At 39.1% G+C, this 23,735-nt stretch overlaps 1 protein-coding gene across 3 annotated transcripts in view; it reads left to right on the forward strand.

Moving 5' to 3' along the window:
* The window catches only part of USP34 (ubiquitin specific peptidase 34), a 135,092-nt gene extending 113,428 nt beyond the window's left edge, over positions 1–21,664 (forward strand). For all 3 annotated transcript variants that reach the window (XM_086744019.1, XM_086744018.1, XM_086744020.1), the window contains 23 exons: positions 60–145; positions 1,325–1,493; positions 1,578–1,652; positions 2,231–2,382; positions 2,813–2,861; positions 2,965–3,069; positions 3,193–3,237; positions 4,583–4,687; positions 6,503–6,650; positions 7,636–8,270; positions 9,759–9,916; positions 11,042–11,120; positions 13,026–13,152; positions 13,448–13,555; positions 14,630–14,734; positions 14,859–14,983; positions 15,991–16,143; positions 17,049–17,172; positions 18,275–18,354; positions 19,134–19,274; positions 19,374–19,520; positions 19,917–20,076; positions 20,330–21,664. In XM_086744019.1, the coding sequence (XP_086600145.1) occupies positions 60–145; positions 1,325–1,493; positions 1,578–1,652; positions 2,231–2,382; positions 2,813–2,861; positions 2,965–3,069; positions 3,193–3,237; positions 4,583–4,687; positions 6,503–6,650; positions 7,636–8,270; positions 9,759–9,916; positions 11,042–11,120; positions 13,026–13,152; positions 13,448–13,555; positions 14,630–14,734; positions 14,859–14,983; positions 15,991–16,143; positions 17,049–17,172; positions 18,275–18,354; positions 19,134–19,274; positions 19,374–19,520; positions 19,917–20,076; positions 20,330–20,940 (3,687 nt within the window). In that variant the 3' untranslated portion in view covers positions 20,941–21,664. The remainder of the gene's footprint in view (positions 1–59; positions 146–1,324; positions 1,494–1,577; positions 1,653–2,230; positions 2,383–2,812; positions 2,862–2,964; positions 3,070–3,192; positions 3,238–4,582; positions 4,688–6,502; positions 6,651–7,635; positions 8,271–9,758; positions 9,917–11,041; positions 11,121–13,025; positions 13,153–13,447; positions 13,556–14,629; positions 14,735–14,858; positions 14,984–15,990; positions 16,144–17,048; positions 17,173–18,274; positions 18,355–19,133; positions 19,275–19,373; positions 19,521–19,916; positions 20,077–20,329) is intronic.
* The last annotated feature ends 2,071 nt before the right edge of the window (positions 21,665–23,735 follow it).

The raw sequence follows: 23,735 nt of genomic DNA on the forward strand, positions 1-23,735 counted from the left end.
ATACGTATTGACATTTATGTAAAAGAATGAACATGTGGAGTTCATTTGTCTATTTGCAGATGTTCCAGCGTTTGTGTATTCACGTGATACAGAGACTGAGGCCGGTGCATGCGCATCTTTATCTCCAGCCAGGAATGGAAGACTGGTAAAATAATAACACCTGAAAACTTCTATTTATTACATGCATTAGAGCAACTGCTTTTGTTTAATGAATTATTCAAAATTGGAAACCTAAAATAGTACTGGTTTAATAGTTCTTTATTATTCTACCCAAAGTACTCTGATTTATTTAAAAATATTGTTGTGGTTGGAAAAGCCAATGTCTAAAGATACGTTGTTTGAAACATTTATTCCCTTAGACTAGTTTTTCAGTTTGGTCTTTCTTTTCACTGCCAGTAATACACTGCAAGTGTGAATCTCACTCGTTATACATGAGAATCCAATTGTAAATTGCATCCAGGGGCATATAGGTGCAAATTTTAATCTGTACGTCCAATAAAAGAGGTTGGAGAGGAGATTCTAATCCTGTGTAATACAGATAGATCACAGGTTTTGTCAAAAGGAGGGGAAAAAAGATGGATTCCGTCTTGTTCTGCTAATTATCCAGAAAACTGTCACTTTGTCTCCAATTATGAAATATTCATCCTTTTTGATACATAATGAGAAGAAGAAAGTATTTCTTCTTTCATCTCTTGAGTTAAGCTTGTGATCCTGTTAACTTTTTTCCAGAGCAAAAATGGCAGTTTGTAATAACTATACTGCCATAACAAAATTCAGGACATGAAGGTACAGTTTCCATGGCAAAAGATAGAATTTCATTTTCTCTGGAAGCCTCAGTTTAAAAGACTCTGTCACTTGTTTGGTTCAGTGATAAGATCCAACTTGCAGCAGATGAATAAGGTTGAACGTGCATGTTTTCTGCCTTGTCAGGATCCTGTATGTATGTTTAGGAGACTGCCTTCCCTTAGTTCCCCAGTAAAATTAGCTGTAACAGCATTCCTTCTTGAAAGTCAGGAAATTTGACTTGCAAATCGAGAAGATGATTTTAAGTAGGAGATTCCCTAATATTATTTCTTAAGAATTCTTTTCCTGTCTAAGAATACTGATTTTATTAACCTTTCAACATTTTGAGTGACGCGTGCTGCCTTACTTTAAGCCATATTGTAATCTAGGCTGTACTTGGCATAAGAGAAAGAGTTAAAGATCTGAGTATGGTAGTAGGACAGAGTAGAAAACTGGGCGGTGTTTTATTTTTTGAACTAGTTCAAGATGATTTTATGTTCCCTGTATTGTGTGAAATATCTAAATTGGATTTTGTTTTCAGTTCGGATGACATGGATAGTCCCGTGGAAGACATCGGCAGTCGCTCTTGCGTAACGCGCTTTGTGAAGACGCTCCTGTCAATTATGGAGCATGGTGTTAAGCCTCACAGTAAACATCTCACAGAATACTTCGCCTTTCTTTACGAATTTGCCAAAATGGGAGAGGAGGAGGTGAGTATAGCCTTGTGATTTTTGGAATTGGGTATGTGTATGAATGGATGGATTTTCAAGTAATTCAATACCTGTGTATTTCAGAGCCAGTTCTTGCTTTCGCTGCAAGCCATATCCACAATGGTCCACTTCTACATGGGAACTAAAGGACCTGAAAATGTAAGTTTGAAAATCTTGTATAACGAGAGCTAGTCTTTCATATTTTACATATGTGATCATTAGTGCTGTGTCTCTTGAGGTATGTTTCAGCTGTTAAATTAAAATTGCTTCACTCACGCAGTTTTTCTCAATGTTTAAGTGACTATAATCTTTTAAAATAATGCTGACTTGGCTATTTCTATTTCCTGTAGAAGTAGATATTGAGTAGAAGCAATTAAAATTGCCCTTATCATGCTAGTAATGGTAACGATTGATTGCTCCTGTTGTACCACTTAAGCTTTTAAATTTACTTGCTTTTTTTTTTAATTAAATAGAACACTATAGCAAGCTATGTAGTATCTTTAACCAACCTAGCTTTTGCATTTGTAAATACAATTTAGCTTACTCAAAAGGACAATGCTTCGACGTGAAAGTCAAGTGATGAGATATTTACCTGGTTTGATTCATGCACGTGTTTATATTCTGTCCTCTCTTTTTAAAGAAAAGAGAGGACAGAATATAAACAAAACCATTCACAGGCTCTTCGAAATTAAGGCTCAGAATGTCCGCATTGAAGTTATCTTTTTTTTTTTCTTCAGCCCCAGGTAGAAGTACTTTCTGAGGAAGAAGGAGAAGAAGAGGAGGAAGAGGAAGATATACTTTCTTTAGCAGAAGAAAAATACAGGCCTGCTGCACTTGAAAAGATGATTGCCCTGATTGCTCTTCTGGTTGAACAGTCTCGCTCAGAAAGGCAAGAGCTTCTGAAAACCAAAGTGAAATCAAATCTAAGCTACTTCAGGAAGGAATTAGAGATTTTATGGGTTTGCGTTTTTGTTGGTAGGGGTTTGGAGGGGGAAGGGGTGCTTTTTTAACAGCATCAGTGAGCTTATATATGGGCCCATTTCATTTTTAACCATTTAAAAGGTAAATATTTTGTCGTTGACCAAATAAAAGACTCGGGCTACATTCTTGAACACATTTAGTTGCCCACATTTGGATTTCTGTTTTTATTTGGTCTAAGTACAAGATATTTATTTTTGTTCAGTTTTATGTCAATACCTTTATTTTCTCTTGTATATTGCGATATTGAAGAATATGAACTAACACTCAGTCTTGCATTTCTTCTTAACCTTACTTAATAATCTCTGAAGTAAAATGATAAAGATGTTTTTGTATTTTAGGCATTTGACTTTGTCACAAAACGACATGGCAGCCTTAACAGGAGGAAAGGTAATTCATTTAAATATGACTGTATAAGCCTCAAAAAAATGCACAATGTAAGCGTGCATATGTAATTGTAGACAGTGTACTAGTATCTTGTTATTTGTTGCAGGGTTTTCCTTTTTTGTTTCAACATATCCGTGATGGCATCAACATCAGGCAGACTTGCAATCTCATTTTCAGTTTGTGTCGTTACAATAATCGACTCGCAGAACATGTAAGTATCAGAAACTATAGCTATTTGTTGAAAATCTTGTCCAACGAGTGTATTTGGGTGATTTTTGTTATTTTAACTGAATAAGCACAAATCTAAGTGAGTTTTGTTTGTTTTGTTTTTAAGATTGTGTCCATGCTTTTCACATCTATAGCAAAGTTGACTCCTGAGGTATGTAAACATACTACCTGCATATTAAATTATTTGTATTCATATTTTTCTGTTTTAAATTATTTAAATAATCCTTTGCTAAACAGAAATCTTGCATGGAAGGTGATCCATGGAAGTTTTTGTGACGTGAAATGAAGTCTAACTGTACTGTATATTAAGTTTTCTAAAGCAGATACCTGATATCCACTTTAAGATGAAAGTTTTATTCAAAGCCAAATAACATAGCTTCTTCTAGCTTCTCCACCTATATGATTTAAAAAAAAAAAATTGGTAACAATGAAATGTGTATGCTCGAATAAGTGAGATATGTAATTATTGTCTGGTTGTTGAAGTTTTGGGGCACTATTTTGCAGTTCTGTGCATGCAAATACATTTCTCAGTCAGAATAAACTCCTGCCCTGGTAATAACAAAAGTAATGAGAGTTCTAAATGGTTTCCATATGAAAAATGTATACATAGTGGAGAAGTTTATGCTCACACAAGGACGTTCTTGCATACTGCTGTCAGCAAAGAAAAAATAATCAGGAAAAATTGAGGGCGTGTCTAGCAGAGGAGGCATGGTCATGGTTGGAAAAGCATGTACTAAGTCATTTTCATGCCAGCTTTGCTTTGTGTGATAGAATGGGCACTATCAGATGAGTCTGCTTCCCTCCTGTCATGCTGACATTTGCTACATTTTAATGCTTTTTTTTGCTTTGCACGTATACACGTGCACCAGAGATGTTTTTGGTGAGGTGCAAAACCTATAATAATAGTAGTAACCACTTTATTGAAGCACTGCTAAAAGTTGGGTGAGTCTCAGCAAACTTCAAACAGAAACTCAGCAAACTTCAAACAGAAAAACCCTCCAATATGTTAGAGTAGAAATGGTGGTTTCAAAGGAAAACAGTTTTACGTGTTATGCAAATACATAAATAAAATAGCTTCCCTGAGATAGGGAAACCAGGATAAATTGGTGAATTCAAGACCGTACAGCTTGATTCTCCTCCCCACCTTTGTTCAGAATAATGTCTGACTGTGCCAGGCAATGTTACTGTTATTTCCTTGTAACTATATACTTCTACTAAACTGATCCTATCTAGTATGATCATGTTGCCTTGCACTAACTATAAAAGGTATAGCTGTGGATACAGTAGAATTAAGCTATGTATATGGGGGTTATTCACAGATTAAATAATAATAAATAAATAATAAATAAATAGTAATATAAATGTTCGTGTCAGCAGTTCACAAAATGTATTTTTATGTAGATATATGGGGGTTTTTAAAAAAATCTCTTTTTTTAAAAGTTAGTGAATGAAGTGAAGTAGATCAAAATGGATGTTTTTATTTTTCTGCATTACAGGCAGCCAATCCTTTTTTCAAATTGCTGACCATGTTAATGGAGTTTGCTGGTGGACCTCCAGGAATGCCACCCTTTGCATCTTACATTCTGCAGAGGATATGGGAGGTACAACATGTAAAAGAAAACAGAAGCTAAATTGTCTTTCTCTTGTTCATTCTTCTATGTCTATGAAAGGGGTTTACATTTCATTGTAAACATTTCTGGTAAAACATAAACCTGTCTTACCCACTGAAGCGCTGTGGGATAGATTATGGATTCCTTATCAAAACTGTTTTACTCCTGGTTAGAAGCAGTTACAGGACAGGAACCACTAGGTCATCTGGGAAAGCGTATGCCGAATTTTTGCTAGCTGAATATGAATTAGCTGTAACTGCTTGTGCCTCAGGCAAAGAGAGTTCTTGAGATCTTTCATCCGCAAACAGCGGATCTCAAAGTCAGGAATTACATCTGGTTGCTTTATGTGTGTGGGGAAGTGGTAGGTTACGGATTTCTCTCAGCAATGAGGAAACCTTTTCGAGAGAGTTTTTGATAATACACAATTTCTGTCATGAAGTTCCGGTGCTTCATGCTTCAGTCAGTAGCCACAAAGTTTAGGTATGTAATTTGCTAAGCAATCCTCTTTTTTATTTCCCTCCTTATTCTCAGTACACAAACTGAGCCTTGAGACGAAGCAAGTCGTCGATGTGTTTCTGTTGGAAAACCAAACTTTTAGTAGCAGAAGTCATCAGTTCAGCCTCTGGTGTTGCCAGCATTATAATCCTTACCTTATTGACGCAGGTCTAGAGATAGAAACTGTGTAGGCAGGGATGAGAGGCCCAGTGGTTAATGCACAGACAGAGAGATTTAGGGGGTAGAATCTACTTTTGCAGCCACTGCAGATTCTGGAAGTCGTTAAAAAGCGATTGAGCAATGAAGACAGTGAACAATGATACTCTCTTTCTTGGAGATACCCTCCAGCTATTACGAAGGAAACTTGACAGATCAATTTGTCATTTCTTAAAAAAAAAAAAAAAGGCAGAGATTGTTCTTAATGTGTTTATTTTTAAATGGAGATTAAAATTTTATAAGCAGAGTTTTGGTCATGTCAGCTGCTCGTGTTCTTCAGGTGGATTAGAGTAGTAGGGAGCAGATTCAGGAATTCAGTTACTGCCTGTGGTTCCTTAGATGGGTAGAGTTCCTTTTTCCTTGTCTGGCACCTGGACCTCAAGGTAAAAAGACAACAGTTTTTAAAAACCAGCAAAAGAACCAACTACATTTATTGGCTTAATAATGTGTCAACAAATTTATAACTACCCAGAACCAGAAAGGCGCAGGAAGCCGCATTATCTCCTATCTGTAAGGCTTTGATAACTGTACAGCAGCACTCCACAGCCTTTTCATTACCTTTGAAAAGCACGAGATGAATTTATTCCTTAAAATTGCATATTCGTAAAAACATAATAGCTACCCTCAACATGAAGCTATATGAAGATGTTTGCATGCCGTTTATGGTCCTTTGATACAAATTGTGTAAAAATACTGACTCAGTATAAAGATTTTGTGTTAGCTACTTAAAAAAAAAGATTTACTTGTTTATAAAGACAAGATGGTTCAGTTTTGTAAGTCCTTAACATTTCAACTCTTAAATATCTCAAAATATGCAAAAAGGACATGCAGAGTAACTTCCTGGACTTAGATTGAACTTTCAAAAGCTCCAGACAGGATTCAGAAGCACAAATCACAGTGAAATTTAATAGGCCTTTTCTTTGTCTGTCGGAGCACCTCAGTCTTGTAGGTGCTTTGATAGCCCTAAGTGATTTTGAAAAAACATTTTGAAAGTCTTTGTTTTTATTTTTTAGAGTTTTTTAATACAATCAGTACATAGTATCAAGGTTAACGTATTCTGTTTGATTTTTTTTTTTTTTTCCACTCTTCTTTCAGGTCATTGAATACAACCCATCTCAGTGCCTGGATTGGCTGGCTGTGCAAACACCTCGAAATAAACTAGCTCACAGCTGGGTGCTGCAAAATATGGAAAACTGGGTTGAACGCTTTCTCCTGGCACACAACTATCCTAGAGTGAGAACTTGTAAGTTAATTTAAATCGAAGAAAACTACTCTTCTATTGTAGCAAGTTGTTAAGCATGGGATATTCCTGTCACAAATGAAATACCTGCTCTTGTGCTTGTCGTTTCTTCCTTTTACAATTGTTCTAGGCTTGATGTATTTTAAAACATTAATACAACTGCGGTGCCTAATCAAGATGTGCTACCTAGTTTAGATGAAAACTACATTCTTATTTCGTAGCTTGAATGTTACGTTAGCAGGTTCTTTATCCTATGTGGTTGATCTACAAGATCCAGGAAAACCCAAAGAAGAAAAAGAACTGATCCAAGAGGTTCTCCATAGTGTCCTTCACATAGTTGTACTGTAGGTAGGAGTAGTACATGTTCTTCTTTCACCCCCTCACAGAGCCCTTCAGTTGAGTCCTTTGAACTTGTGGATCAAGGGGAAGAAGCCAGTGCTTCTCCGCAACTCCAGCAAGTCCTGGCTCACTAGTTTGTTCTGCCAGGAATCACATTTTCAGCCTTTCATGTGGCTAAATTTTTTTATAAAGGAGATTCCACAGTTAGAAGCCACACTGAGCTTTAATACATTTTCTGTGGTTGAGGGAGATGTGGAAACTGGAGGTACAGCTTTGCAACAGACTCCAGTTGTAGACATCTCTGAAGAGGTAATGACGTCTTCATCAAGTAGCAGACAATTTAGTGAAAGGAAACAGCTGGGTTTGTATTTCTGTGATGGGATGCATTGTGTTACAGTAGTTAGAAGCAAGTGGCAGACAGGATGCAGAGTGAAGGGGCCTGAATGTGAGTATCAACTTGTAACATGCTTTCTGCTAGTCTTAGCCATTCTGGTATTTTCAGCTCCGGTGTGAATATAGTACTACTCGATTCTGTAAAATTAATTGAAATCTGTAAATGGAACACACAATGTAATTTTACTTTTGTTTAAACAACTGTTAAGCATGTATGTCGTTTTCAAAGGCGTAACAAATTTATTTTTATTTGAAGCCGCAGCCTATCTCTTGGTGTCGCTTATTCCAAGCAATTCCTTCCGTCAGATGTTCCGATCAACTCGCTCCTTGCACATCCCTACACGTGATCTGCCTCTCAGCCCAGACACCACAGTAGTTCTTCATCAGGTCTACAACGTGCTGCTTGGCCTTCTTTCGCGAGCTAAGCTATATGTTGATGCTGCTGTTCATGGCACTACAAAACTTGTGCCCTACTTCAGTTTCATGACGTACTGTTTGATCTCAAAAACTGAGAAACTCATGTTTTCTACGTACTTCATGGACTTGTGGAACCTTTTCCAGCCTAAGCTTTCTGAGCCGGCTATAGCCACCAACCACAACAAACAGGCTTTGCTGTCGTTTTGGTATAACGTGTGTGTCGACTGTCCGGAGAACGTACGCCTTATTGTACAGAATCCCGTGGTGACGAAGAACATTGCCTTCAATTACATCCTCGCAGACCATGACGATCAGGATGTGGTGCTCTTTAACCGCGGGATGCTGCCTGCCTACTACGGCATCCTGCGCCTCTGCTGCGAGCAGTCCCCTGCGTTCACCAGGCAGTTGGCTTCTCACCAGAATATCCAGTGGGCCTTTAAGAATCTCACGCCGCATGCCAGTCAGTACCCAGGAGTAAGTAGATTGATACCAAAAAAATACCAGTTTGTTGTTAATATTTCCTCTCTTGCTGAATGTCTCTTCATGAAAGAGATGAAGAGACTTTTACATAATGTATGTGTACAGTGGTGAAAAGTATTATCTTTTTATTTCCTGGCATAAATAATTAATAACATGTTTAGATCTGATTACTGTACTTTGTGAGGGGATTGTTTTGGTGTTTTGGATTTTCTTCCTTGCTGTGTAGCAGTTGGAGAGATGTTTTTTCTGGAAGCAGACACCGGTGTTTCCGCTGTTCTTCAATATTCTGTATGTCAACCGTGTGAGAAACAAGGAATAACATTTAGCGGTGGTCTCAGGAAAGTGTGTTGTGTTCTAACAGACTAAGTTGGAGGAATTCCCAGTGAGTTTCTTATTTGCTCTCAGTTTCTGGAGCAGGACCAAGACTTACCCTGTTGCATTCAAACGAAAGCTGGCCTGCAGTTCACATTGGGAACGCTTGTGTACCTTTTGCGAAATGTTGGTATGCTGCGAGTTGCACTGTCACTACAACATTAGGACACTTGCAGTAGAGAGTAGCTACTAGTTAAAATAGTCCGTGTGTAATGGAGACAACACAGGCTTACAAAGCTTTTAAGAGGCAAAAAAAAAAAGCACTTTTTTTACGATTACTCAGTGAATACTGCTTTGGAGTCCTTTTTAGGTGTATGAGGACAGAGAGAATACTAAGATTTTCCTCAATATGTAGAGAAGGAGGATGCATGCGATCTTCTATGTTGAGCTTCTGTCTGGTTCGGCTCACAGAGTAAATGTGGACTCGGACAGTCCTGGGAGTATTCCTGCTCCTTCCCCTGTTTGGATCTCCCCTTGGAAGTCTCCATTTCTCTTGCTGGGAACTTCATAGTCACTGCATTGTGTTTAGTGTTTCCTATGCTCATGAGACTTCATTGAGTTTCAGCACAAGCAGCTTTCTGAATTCTATTACGTAGAATATAATGTTTTCAGCAGAGAACGCACATGCCCATGCACCGTGTAGATGACCCCCTAATTCCTTAGGGAAAGCTGGGAAGTTTGGTCACCTGGATCAGGATTTCAATTTTTTTTTTTTTAATATGTGTATATATGTGACAATTAACTGTGCTGTTAGGAAGCATTAAAACATCCATTTAAGGTTCAGAAGGATTATCCCAAATATCTGTGTCCTGATCCACACAGTAAATAATAAAGGCTAAAAGGAAACTGTATTCAAGATAGATAAGAAATATCCACAAGTTCTGTGTCAGAATTTTAGTGTTTAAGAACCATATAGTTTTAATTATGTAAGGTTAAAATGTTGTCTACTGGCTTTATAACTTTGTTACAATGCTTAAAAATGTATTCCCATCTAAATTTGCTTACATATATTTGTCCTATGTTTAACATAGTAGAAGTGATACAAATAAGGTATAAAACCATAACATATTGAGAGAGATTGCTCTAACCTAATATTTTCGTGTGTTTTAGGCAGTGGAAGAGCTGTTTAACCTCATGCAACTGTTTGTAGCTCAGAGGCCGGACATGAGAGAGGAAGAGATAGAAGACATCAAGCAATTTAAGAAAACAACCATAAGCTGTTACCTGCGCTGCTTGGACGGACGGTCTTGCTGGACGACTTTAATAAGGTACGTTAGCAGTGGAGTCGTAGTGTGATAATCGAATCTGGTTCGAATGAGAACTGTGCTTTGCCAAATGCAAAGTACAATAAAAATTAGTTTTGTTATTTTGGTATTCTTTTTGAAAAAGTCTTGGGGATGGTTTTATTCAGAAGGAAGCAAACAGAAAGTTTCAATTATAATTTTTTTTCCAAAGTGCATTGTTTGTGAATGTAATTGACTTTAGAATGTTTCATCAGCTGAAAATTCAGAAACTAACCAAATATTTCACAAGAAACAGATGTAAACCAAGATGTATATTTTCAAAGTTGAAAGCCTACCATGATTACTCTAGATTGGCAACGCAGTAATCTCAGCTGCTGTTGTTGCCATTTGTCATTTTTAGGCAGGAATGTTTTTTAGAAATTGTGCCTGTGGGCAGAGTTTTATCGTGCCGTATCTTCAAATAGTTCTTCATTTCTAGTCTTACCTCAGTAGTACATCTGAAACTGTTGCTTGGGTATTTTCCATATAGCTAGGAATTGCTTGTGTACGTAGGTCAGGTGTTGGGGTTTTAAATGCAACTGTTGATGCATTGCAATGCGGTTGTGAAAAAGGAAAATGGCCTGTGTTCGTCAGAGGGGTTTCTGTCATAGAGCACAACCAGATTTTCCCCTGTGCTCTGGAAGAATTGCTGTGTTGAGAGGAAGGGGTCATTAGTTATGCATCATTGTTTATTTTCTGTTCTGCTGTAAGCGTGAAATGTTCTGATAGAAATGTTTTTATACGTTTAAAAGTCCAGACATGTGCTTAACAGAACCTATTTAAATGTATCATTTGACAAGCATAAACGTCTGTCTTTTGAAGTACATTATTCTCCTTGGCATTTGGGAAATGTTTCCATAAAGATTGTTTATAAATTACTTTTGATAGCATAAAGTTGACATAAAGGAAGTTGACATCAGAGGCATTTTTAAATTAAAAAGTGGGGGGAAAATGAAGAGAATAATTACAATGGTTTGGAGTTTCTTTGTTCTTCTGTGATTATTTTTCAAAATAAAGCACAAGCATAACAATTTTAAGCATTTGTATGAATTATGAAAAGAGTATATGTATTTTTCAGTGTTCTGAATACTTGATTTTTTTTTTTCCTAGTGCCTTCAGAATATTATTAGAATCTGATGAAGACAGACTTCTTGTTGTGTTCAACAGAGGATTGATTCTGATGACTGAGGTAATACTTTGTTATTTAATTGTGATAAACACCTGGCTTTCCTATCAAGTCATCACTTCCTTCCTGACAATGTGTTTGCTTTAAATTGTTTTAATATGGTATCATTTAAAATAAAGATAAGAAATTTGTTGGTTAAGTACTGACATACATGTAAAAACTTAAAATATTAAGGATCAGAGGAAAGACCAAAAAAAATTTACCAGGCATGTTGCATTCCGAAATGCTAATGTAGGAGGTTAAGTGAGTAAATTTGAGGCGATACATATCCTAGTACAGGATAAAGATTACAGGTGAGTTGGTAACAGTGATTTGTAAAAGGATGTCGCTTATATAGGAAAGATGAGCAAGAAGTCAAAGGGTGAATTGTCGTCTCGTATATCAAGGATAGATACACTTGCTCTGACAGAGAGTGAATCAAGTCTACTGAGGAAGTTGTAAATAGTAAGAGATGTCATGAGGAGTAAGAGATCAGTCTTGGCTTTCTTCACATATGTACTTCCCCTGTCGGCTTCAATAAGATTTCTTTAGTAGTGAAAAGATCGGGAAGATGTTTGCTTCCTTCTCAAGACAGAGGGAAAGCCACCAACAGGCTGTGTTGGGAGGAGTGAGTTTATGCTTTTTTGGTGTCATTATCTTTGGTGTCGTCATCATCCATACTAACAATGGATGATGAAGTTTATAAAGAATGTGTAATACAAGATGTGGTTTATCCTATGTAAACTATTGCTAGAAATTAGCTTTTAGCCGAGTTGCTTTACAGCTTGAAATGACCACCTTGTTCACCGGACGTGTTTTGCGTTGTCAAAAATACTGCAGCAAGGAGCTGTCGCATCCAGAAAAGTTTTCCATTTAGCACGGTTGGCCATCTATCTTCTAACATCACTAGAATACAAAAATGGCATATCAAGAATTTGCATTATGGAAATGAGATTACTGTTTCTTTATCTTTAAAACATCCCAGAAGATTAAATGTATTTTCTTCTGTCTTGTGCTAGAATTTTTGCAGTTCGGAAATGAGGTGCTTTTCCCTCCCAATATTTCTTTAAATCACAAATGCCCAGAAGGCATTTTAGTTACAAAAGAAGTAATTCATCTCATGTACAGTCACACAGCATATGTCCTTAAGCAGCGTTTTGAAAAATGACTAACATCTATGTTCATCTGACCTTTTTTTTCCCCCAAATTCATATACCCGTATCTGTCTGTATGCGTTGCTAATATCACTTTGTGTGTTGGCAGAGAGGTTGGGATTACAGGTATATAAAAATACCGTGTCTCCAATTACGCTTTGTGTATTGGATTTTAGATAAATGTGTGAAAACCTTATAATTATTTTGAGCCACTAATAGAAAGCTTTTACCTTGAAACAAATTCAAGCTGTTCTTAAATGTCTCTCTATAAGCTGTATTGGATGTGCTCGCAAAAATGCTCATTTCTTGAGCTGAGATGGGCGGTAGCTGCTTGTAGAGGGATTAATGTTGTAATAAACTTTACAAATTCAGTTTCTCTCTGGCATGCATGCTAAAAATGTAATATGACTCTAGTTTTTTGGGGTATGTGAGAAGAACAAAAATCTGCCTTTTGGCCATCTTCTTAAAGACGATATCTGGTCTTCATTTATTCTTTCTTTCTCTCTTTCTGTCCCTTTCCTCTGCTCTCCCTCTTTCCTTTCTTCTTTTTTTCAATAATTTTTTAGTAAATATACTGATTTTGTATACATGTTTATTCTCTTTTAAAACATGCTTATCTTTGAGTAATTTTTGATTCCTTCTAGCACCATATATTTTGATAGATCTTTTTGAGCAGAAAATAACCAGGAAAGTGCTATCTCTAGGATGTAAATAGAAATGATAACAAGTGTGTTAATTTGGCAACATAAAAAGTTTTGGTGTTTTTCCTTTACAGTCCTTTAACACATTGCACATGATGTACCACGAGGCCACGGCTTGCCATGTGACTGGAGACCTGGTAGAACTTCTCTCTATTTTCCTCTCGGTTCTGAAGTCAACGCGTCCATATCTTCAGAGAAAAGGTGCGATTGTAACTCTCCAAACGTAGTATGTTATCTTGCGTATTAGTAGTAGGAGATTATGATTATTAACACTTATTAAATTGTTACTTGTTAAATTATTTATTAACATAATATGAAACTAGATGAGTAAATTTAATAACAACAAACTGGTGAGATTTAATAGATTTCTGGATTGATTAAAATCATGTTAAAGGCAAAAGAGAGAGATTGTTCAGCAGTAAAATTCTATACTTCATTTAAAGAGCTTTTGAGGAATTATCTAAACAGATTGCTGTGTATTTTTTTGCATTTGCAGATGTGAAGCAAGCTCTGATTCAGTGGCAGGAGCGGATTGAATTTGCCCATAAGCTCTTAACTCTGCTGAATTCCTACAGCCCTCCAGAACTTAGAAACGCTTGTATTGGTAAGTGGTAGCAGCGTAACTGCAGTCAGGAAGGACCTGTTCCTACGCAGTGACCTGCTTTGAAATTTAAATTCCATTTCCGCACGTGCAAATGCTTACTGGATACTCTGGAGATTGGGATTGGTGTTATTACTTTTGTCAATTCATGGTTGTTCCTATTTTAAATAATTCTGGTTTTGTCAGGTTAAAATGAATATTCCTACTTCCCCAGGCACGCAGACTGTGCGCACAAAAAACTGGCCTTCATTTTGAGACACCAGTTTGTTACCTCATTAGGGACATGATGAAGGAATAAATCCTTGAATTCACATGTCAGTGAGTTTAGAATCAAATCCCAAATCTTACATTAAAATTCAGATATTACCTGACGCTCCGCTCAGAAGGATGCATGGTGACCGAGTTAGTCTGAGTACCAGCTTTTAGTGTGCGTTTTTATGATCCATTACTAGAAGGTATAATAAGAAAAGCAAAGCTTAAATAGCTTGTAGAATTGAATGGATTTGCTTTTTAAAATTATAAGCATAGACATTACATATGTGTGTCTCTTGCATTAGAAGACCTATTTCAAAAAGTTTTTCTAAGTTGTTTAAAAACTACTATTTAATGGATATAATCTGCATTTTTATGCATGCTGATGAAGAGCTAAAACTGTGTCCAAATTACGGGATTTTGTGTGATTTGTATGCATTTTCCCCATATTTTGAGTGCCTTTCTCATTGTCCTCCTGACTGCTGCTGGTTGACATTTTCCAGGCATCAAACCTGATATGGTTAAGACGAAGGAAAGAGGGTAATTTTATTGAGCTTCTCCTTTCCACAAGCTGGCACCCCTCTCACTGGTGGTTGATCTGCCGCTGAGCGGGTTTTCTCCCCGTGGCAGAGGTGAAGGGAACCCGGACTGACTGAGGGGTGTTCACTTGACGTGCTGTTCACAGTAGAGCCCACCTCCACAGCGCGCGTTAAGTGCGGCGAAAAGGATGCGAAAGCGAGTTTGCAAATGCATGAGCCTTAAGTTAAACTGTTTGCTGTTAAGAAATAACAATGTGTAATAGCAAAAACAACTTTTTGTTTGTAGATGTCCTCAAGGAGCTTGTACTTTTAAGTCCTCATGATTTCCTACATACTCTGGTTCCATTTCTACAGCACAATCATTGTACATACCACCACAGTAATATCCCAAGTAGGTATTTCAGTGATTGTATTTTGAAGTTCTCTTACGCTATTATTACTCTATCGTGTTCCTTGCTGATGTCAAATATTGACCTTTTTAATATATCCCTATTTTATCCTAACTTATACTACAGTGTCTCTTGGACCTTATTTTCCATGTCGCGAAAATTTGAAATTAATAGGGGGAAAAAGCAATATTCGTCCTCCACGTCCTGAGCTTAATATGTGCCTCTTGCCTACAATGGTGGAAGCCAGCAAGGTACGTAAACGTATGGTCGTAGAAATAGCTGCTTCTCTACTGTTTTCCCTTTGTATAGAAGTGTTACAGGAATCCAGTAGCATAACTACGTTTTCTTTGTAAACAAAGCATAATTCTTCTTCAAGATGTGTTGTCCTCATATACTCCATTCTAGATGTGCACTCCAGAAGCACCATTTCCCTGCCCTTGCTGATACACAGCTTCATATTCCAGGCATGCGAAGGGTTTGAACCTTATATTCAGGAAGAAACCCCAAATACAGATTTTGATAATCATCCGATCTGTTTGTAGCATTTACAAAGAAAATTCAGGAACTGCCCAGGGATTGTCCAGATGGGTTCAAAGTACGTTAAGATTTGTTGCCAGGCAGCTGAGTAAACCCTCCAGGTTTCCACTGGGACTGACCCGTAATCTGCTTTTGTTTGGGTAAAATACCAGTACAAAAATACTGTGTAGGGCTTTAAGTCTTTACTTTCCATTTTCCCTTCTGTGGGCTTCCTGATGGGATGCCAGCCTCGGTGGGGCTACGTCGTAGTCGCTTGCCACGTCCCATTCTTTCAGTCGCAGCAGTGGTGGGATTCAGCTCACACAACTTTGCCTATCTAAAAGGTCAGCGTCCGGCTCTTTCTGTGGTTACCGGTGGTAAATAGTTACCCTCGGACGGAGATTGATCCTTCCTGTCCTAGACGCGTGAGTCCGGATGAGGTGACTCTTCCTCCGGAGGAGTCTGTCTCTCCATTGATGGCAGGGAATACCGAAATGACGAGATTTTAGATAGCTAAAGTCAGGTAAGGTGAATCCCACCCTCAGAGGAATATGTATGGACAATCATTTGAAGAAGGAAAACCGGTTACTTGCTGCGCAGTAACCGCGGTTCTTCAAGATGCTTTGTCCACACAGATTCTGTGGTGGTCCTCCTGCGCTAACTCCGAGCCCTGTCGTAGGGGATTCTTATCGGTGAAGGAATTGAGTGGTGGTTGAAGCCGCCATACCCCTTATGCCCTCAGGTACAGTGGTCGCAAGGACACACTGGGTGCAGGCACAGCCCCAGTGGACACTGCTATTCAGAAAGAATCCAATCTCCTGCACATGGGGCCTATGTGCACGTAGATGGGAATCTGTGTGGGCAACACATTTCGAAGAAGCACGGTTACTGTAGGGTAAGTAACCCTTCTTTTTTAAAGCTTTCAAAATGATGCTTTGTATATTTGTGCACCATCAAATTTACTGTATAACCAACGCTTTTTTAAAAAAAGTGTATCGAGCCAGAAAGTACCTGTAGTGGTTTTTTCCATCATGTATCCAGAGGTAATGGATGTGACACTAAATAATGTAAATATTTAAAAGTCGTCATATCATATGACATGGTATTTTACCCTTTATAATGAATTTGTATACATTAGGACCCAGAAGATTTTAAAGATTTTTAAGCCTCTAAAAGCACATCCACAGTTACGTTTCCTGGGGTTTTGCATGCTTATTTTTCGTTCATTGGTTCTGTATAAGATTGCGTTTGAGTTTTTGAGATTTCCTTTTGGCTATCTGGGCTACAGAAGCCGATGCCATTTTAAGCGTATGCATCCAGAATACGCTAAGGTATTGGCACGCAAAACCCTTGCCGTGTGTTTATCAGTTGGTTTGAGACATTCTTTAACATACTGAAAGCCTGTGAAGCTCAGTCTTGAAAAAAATCAGACTTCTGCAGATAGGAAATGACAAACTGTGGTTTAAAAAGCAGTAGCGTGTGTATATTTAGGTATCTGTGTATGATTTGATACTACTGGTTCTGTTCTTGTCTTCAAGATGTGATATTCACGCAGCTTTGCATCTTCTCGGTCTGTTGATTCAGAATCTTAGAATGAAAGTTTTTACTGGGGGCGAAATTGCGTTTGTTGTGCTTTCCAAGGGCTCGCTGGCCTGGGTTAGACCTGGCAATGCCCATCGTCTGTTCCTGTATTAGACTGACCGCTTCAGGGCAAGAAGTGCAGTAACGTTGAGCTAGATGCCTAGGAAACCTCGTTGCTGTCCAGTCCGTAGTTTAAACGAAGCTCTCTTAAATCTTCAGGGCAAAGATGATGTTTACGATCGTATGCTGCTAGACTACTTCTTTTCTTATCATCAGTTCATCCATCTGCTATGTCGAGTTGCAATCAACTGTGAAAAGTTTACTGAAACTTTAGTTAAAATGAGTAAGTATGAAGGTTAAACAGCCTAAGGATTATTTTTTTTTTTTCTGTGACGACTCTGAGTGCTTGTCCGTTCAGTTTTAGATTCGGAATTTTTAAGAAAAAGCAGAGCTTGTGAAACTTGCTGCATTAATTGTTCTGGACGATATTTTTATGCACAAAACTGTACGACGTGCATAACGTAGAGCCATCTTACCTACGTGAGTGTCACACTTCAGGCCTGGCCAGAAAGGAGCTGAGGCAACCAGTGAGAATTCATTCTCCTGGCACATCTAGAGTTTAAATACAGGACTCGCTGAAGTGTTTCTTCTTTTGGTTTGGCAGTTTAAATGGCTTTGGACCAGACTGTGAATCCTCAGCCTCTCTGCCAACGGCCTGAATTGTCAATCACCCAGGAGCGTGTGTGACCATCCAGACAGCCAGAGAGGGCACTGGTTCTGCCGTTCCCAGCCCGGGTTTATTTTACTCCGTAGTCCTGGGAACCATCACAACCTTTCAGCGGAACGAACCATCTTGTTTTCCGGTTTTCTCTGCCCATAGAATCTGGCTAGCTATGGTTGGATGCCACTTCTAGACAAATAAACCTGTACAAAGTTAGTCTTAGCCAAAGAGCGATGATAGTAGAATGTTCTTCTGATCTCCTCAATCACCCGTTTGCTCGTCGTTTGTCACGCTCTTCTGATTGTATCTCGCGTTACTCGTGATTACTGTAGGGTGTGATCGCTGTGAAGCGTCCTGGGCGTGGGTTAATAACGAAGGTTAACCTTCAAAAATTATATACTGTTTTAAAAAAAAAAAAAATACTTAAAACCTTTAAGTGCTGTAGCCGACCAGTTGAAAAGGTAATAAAGTAACCTACTTAAAAACCCAGAACTGAAGCCAGCTCTTTAGGTTTTTTTTTTTAATATTTCACAGAAATACTGAAGGGATACATGTGTCTATTAAATGTACTGTAAACACTTCACAGAAGCTAAGTCTTTCTGGTTATTAAAAATGCTTAGAATGTGGTCTTATAAAATTATACGGCACCTTGGTACTACATTTATCAGGAAGTGAGTATCGCCAACAAAAGTCTCACGTAACTTGTGTTCTTATAACATTTCAGGTGTCCTAGTTGCATATGAAGGTTTACCGCTTCATCTTGCGTTATTCCCCAAGCTTTGGACCGAGCTTTGTCAGACTCAGGTGAGAGCCAGTGGGTTTGCGAACTAACGGCACGGAAATACAGGCAAAATGCCATGGATGTGAAACGGCGATGAACCCATAAACTTGAAATAGCGTTTATTGTTTAATCATGCAAACCACTAGTATTCTGAATAGAAAATACCTCTGCTATGTTGCCTGTCATCTAATAAAACCTGCTAACTGAATCAAGTATAAAAATCTAGAATATTGCGTTTACTCCCAGTATGCCCCAGATCCTGCAAAAACTTAAGGAGCAGTGTCACAAAGTACATAATACTGGCAGGATGGTGATCTACGCAGTGTCAAAAATGGCTTCACCCTGCCTCTGTGAATGTTCAGCTTTTTATGTAGCGTAAACGCCGATACGTTGAATAAAAATTGGGAGATGTCTAAGGGTATTGTCATGTGCCCACTGCAGGGAGAGGGGGCCTTTGCACCTCTGCAGGAGGACCCTGTAGTTGGCTCGCAGGGTAGGAGACACCGGCCCTTCGCATGCTGATCATGATAAACTGGCATTCCTCTGGAGTAAACTTCATAAAGGGAAAATGGGAAATGATAACGGGTGATAATTAATTAGTACGATGTACTGAAACTTGATAGACCTCAGACCTGTACTGAGACCTTGATAGACCCGTTTTATCAGTAAGAATGGTCCAGCATGAATTGAGAACATCAGTGGGCCTGGTTCGCATCTCCAGCTGAGATAACCGTCGCAGACAGCGCTGCCGCAGTGCCGTGCTTCAGTGGTGACGTTGTCATCTTCTTTCTCTCTTCACCAGTCCACGATGTCCAAGAACTGTGTAAAGCTCCTCTGTGAAGATCCAGTTTTTGCAGAATATATAAAATGTATTCTGATGGATGAAAGGACCTTTCTTAACAACAACATTGTGTACACCTTTCTGACCCATTTTCTCCTAAAGGTAGGTGCTCTTTTAGCAAGAATTTCTATTTCAGGAATTCACTATTTTCAGACATTGGGGGTTTTTTTTGTGGTTTAAAAAAATATGTTCTTTTTACAGGTCCAAGGGCAGGTGTTTTCTGAAGCAAATTGTGCCAACTTAATCAATACTCTAATTACAAATCTAATAAATCAGTATCAAAGCCTAGAGTCTGACTTCAGCAACCAGAGAGTTGAAATTTCCAAAGCAAGCTCTACTTTAAACGGGGTGAGTCTTTCCTAAGCTGTTACAGTGTCAGCATCGTTTAGGAGGCAGCTGGTTTCCTGTGGAAACTCCTCAGTGTCAGGTGCTAATTAAAGAGGTGGGCGTTGTCAGCTCTGCTTGGTGCGTCAGCTGGACTTACGGGAGACTCCTCAGAGTAAGGAGTATGGGAGGCTCCCTTAACTGGCTGCCTGGAAGTGATAACCCTGCCAACAAGGTGGTCCTAAATTTACAGAGCAGCAGTCTGAGCTCTCCGGAATTCCCCGTTCCACGCGCGTACGTTCTCTCGGCGTGCACAGAATGGGTACTTGGGTCTTGCTGCACGGATCTCTGTGCGTAGGGTGAATCAAACAGGAGTGTGAAAGCAGGCTAGTTACATTTGCCTACTTCTGGTTTTTTTAGGACCTCCGAGCGCTTGCCTTGCTGCTTTCGGTGCACACTCCCAAACAGCTCAATCCAGCCCTCATCCCGACTTTACAAGAGCTGTTGAGCAAATGTAGAGCTTGTCAACAACAGAGGAACTCATTACAAGAGCAAGAAGCCAAAGAAAGAAAAACTAAAGGTTTGCCTTCTATAATGGTGTCACTCTAACAACCCTGAGGTTTTACAAACTTGTAGAATAACGTAACGCAGTGTTTTCTGGCCACTGCAGCACGGGCCACTTCTTGGCTCTGATCCCCAGCGCTGCATGAGAAATATTATTTTATTATGGAGCTAAAATTACATGAATTTTCTGTAAGGAAATAAGTATTTATTTAAGTACTGGCATGAAACCAGTGCGTTTTCCCTAAAGCGCCTTTTCCTTTTTCATACAGACGATGAAGGAGCTACTCCTGTGAAGAGAAGACGGGTCAGCAGTGATGAGGAGCACACTGTAGACAGCTGTATCAGCGATACAAAAACTGAACCCCGGGAAGCGTTGACCCCGACGAGCACTTCCGATAACGAGACGCGGGACTCTTCGATCATTGATCCAGGCACTGAGCAAGATCCTCCTTCCCCCGAGAACAGTTCTGTCAAAGAGTACAGAATGGAAGTTCCATCTTCATTTTCAGAAGACATAATGTTAGCGACGCGGTCGCAGCACGCGGAAGAGCAGTCAGGAAACGGTAAATTTGAAGAATGCAAAGAATTTAAAGACCTGCAGACTTCCAAGGATTCCATTGGAGCCGAGGAGGACTCGGAGTTCCCTTCCACGTCGATTTCTGCGGTTTTATCTGACCTCGCGGATTTGCGGAGCTGTGACGGTCAAGCCTTACCACCCCAGGACGCTGACACTAGTTTATCAATCAGTTGTGGCCATTCCAGAGGACTTTTTAGTCACCTGCAGCAGCATGACATTTTAGACATCCTGTGCAGGACCATTGAGTCTACGATTCACGTGGTCACAAGGATATCTGGAAAAGGAAACCAAGCTGCTTCTTGACATTAAATGGAGCATGTCTGCTTTTAAGTCGTCTTTTTTTTTGTTTCTGTTTTGTTTTGTTTTTCTTTTCCCTCCCCTTCTCCCCAGAAATGCTGTTTGTATAAGTTTTGCTTATTTCTGTTCTGTGCTTCAGTTTGTCCAGTGCTCTCTGCTTGAATGGCAAGATAGATTTATATGCTTAATTCTCGGTCAGGCAGAACTCCAGATCTTTTTTTTTTCTTTTTTTTTTTTCTTTTTTCTTTTTTTTTTTTTTTTTTTTTTTGCATCTACCGTACACTTTCTTAAAGGGCAATCAGATAATGGATATGTTTTATGTAATTAAGAGTTCACTGTAGTGGCTTTCATTTAATATGGCTGTCTGGGAGAACAGGGCCTCCTTGCCCTGGACGATGTAATTTAAACTTACGGCATTTTTACTGTGTATAATATGGTGTCCTCTGTGCCAGTTTTGTACCTTATAATAGAGGCAGATTGCCTCAGATCGCTGTGGTTCTTATTATCAAAAAAATTAAGTTTACTTGTATACTAAACAACCACAAGAAATTTGATTCTGTAAAGAATCCTCTTTAGCTGTGGCCTGGCAGTATATATATGGTGCTTTATTTAACAGAATACCTGTGGAGGAAATAAAGCACACTTGATGTAAAATTAATTGTTTTATTTTTATTGACATGATCAATTGCTATTCTGTGCACTTCATTAAACTGATTGTGATGACTTTTCATTTGGTATAATACATTGCTTCAGTGTTGGATTTCTCAGCAAAGGCAACTTCAGAAGTGAAACAGGTGCAGAGAGAGACGCTGACCGGATGCGTGTAACTGATGTAAACCTTGGTCCTTCGCAGGGTTGTTGTGCATGAATGTTCCGTCACGCAGCTGCGAGGGGTTGGCGCTTGCTGACTGGTTTCCCTTTGTTGGAACATGAAGCGGTGTCGAGAAGCCGGTGGAACTTTTGATTTCCCCAATTCTAACTTGTGTTAGTCGTGTTTTCCTCCTGCACCGTTTGCAGCCCGCCTTCCTTTTTCCCTCTGCCCGTGCTGTCCCCGGGCCGCGCTCCCTCCCTTTGACAGTGTCTGCACCCCCTGACATGCCTTTATCATCTCCCCTCTCCCAGTTCCTCCTGTTACTTCCGAGCAATATCCATTTCCGATGTGATCTTTTGGACTGTTAATGGTACTGGTTTTAATAGCTGATTAAACTCCATTTTCAGCCTCATTTTCCAGTTGCTTAGCTCATTTTTGTATTTTCATAACACATCTATCTTGAGCTTTCTTCCCCGTTTCTTCATTCTGTCTGCCATTTAATGTAGTTTAGCAGCATTTGCTTCTCCGCGACTCCATGATGCTTTTGTGACTCCTCTTACTCTCTTTGACTCTACTCTTGGTTTTTTAACCTTCTGCAATTAATTAATTACTTCTGTCCTTAAAGCTTACACCTTGTATTCCCCTTTATTTGCACTTTTATTCCTGGGTTTAGACACTGTAACACTATATTGGTGCTGGTGAGTGCTTAAGTGAGTCTCCCCGTTATTCAGACACGAGATGATTATGTTTTCACTCTCTGTAGGAGTAATTTTATTACCCTTTCTGATCAACTTGTCCATAGATTGTAACTGCAGGTAAATCATCAACAGCTTCTACTCAGAAGTATCAGAATTCATCTATCAAGTCAAGTCTTCTGCCAAGCCTCCTGCTTTGCGGTTGGGTTAAGATGCCTTTAGGCCAAAAGATGCTCACCTGTTGATCTAAAAACCTTCAAGAGCTGAAGCAGCTGTTAGAACTCTTTGGTGAGTAGTCTCAGGTAATTACTGATTAAAAATGTGCACCAGATTTCTGGTGCATTGTCTGACTTTACCTTTCAGCTGCTGCACTTCAGCTTCTCATTCAGGATGTGTCTTCTGTCATGTTTTTTCTCATTATTCTGAACCTTTTTAGAGGTGTACGCCAAGTCTGAACAGTAATTATTTCGTAAGTGACACACAAGTAAGCAATGCACCCTTCCGCGTTCTGCTGGTCACTGCTGACTTGATCCTTCAAATTATTTTTGGAATCTTTTCCCCTATAGAGTCGTGTATGTGACTTGTAAATAGTGGTAATTTTGTATTTTATTGTCGGTTATTTTCTCACAAACATGTATCTGTTCTTCCCTTACGTTACTTTCCAGTTTCTCCCTTGAGTATGCCTGCAATTTTTACTGGGAATTCTTCCCCAGTATTCAGGGTTTTAAACAAAATTAAGCTGTACCTGCACAAACTTGTCTCCTCCTCCATGTCCTTGTTTGCGCGCGTTTCCTTTCCTGTGTTTACATGTTCTGTAAGTCACAATTTCTCCCATAGTGTTCCCCTTCTTCTACATTACATGAATTATTTCTTGTTTGTATTTCTTTGCCTTCAAGAATGCTTTTGTATCCAGTCTTTGAAAACCCCATCTTTAATTGGCTTCCTCCCTCTTGGAAAGCTTTTCTTCTCTTCCATGGCTCACCCCACCTCTCATTTAATTGTTATGTGACGTATTTCCTCCTGGAAGTCCCACCTCCCCTTTAACCCCTCCAAAATCAAGCTTTTAAAATACTTCCTCCTTCCTGCCCTCACTGAGTGCAGTCCCCAGCCACCCTCCTGCATTCTCAGCTGTCAGGACCATCCTCTGGCAGATTTTTCGCTCTAGTCTTGCAGATCTTGTCTTGCACATTAAATTGTTTTTCCTTTTGGCTTTCTCAGAGACCAGGCTCTTGTCCAGAATCTTACTCTGTTACAAAAGTGCTACATCACAAACAAAACTACCTTTTTTTTTTTTT

Source organism: Chlamydotis macqueenii, chromosome 3 (assembly GCF_036417535.1).
Source record: "Chlamydotis macqueenii isolate bChlMac1 chromosome 3, bChlMac1.mat, whole genome shotgun sequence".
In the NCBI taxonomy this organism is placed as follows: Eukaryota; Metazoa; Chordata; class Aves; order Otidiformes; family Otididae; genus Chlamydotis; species Chlamydotis macqueenii.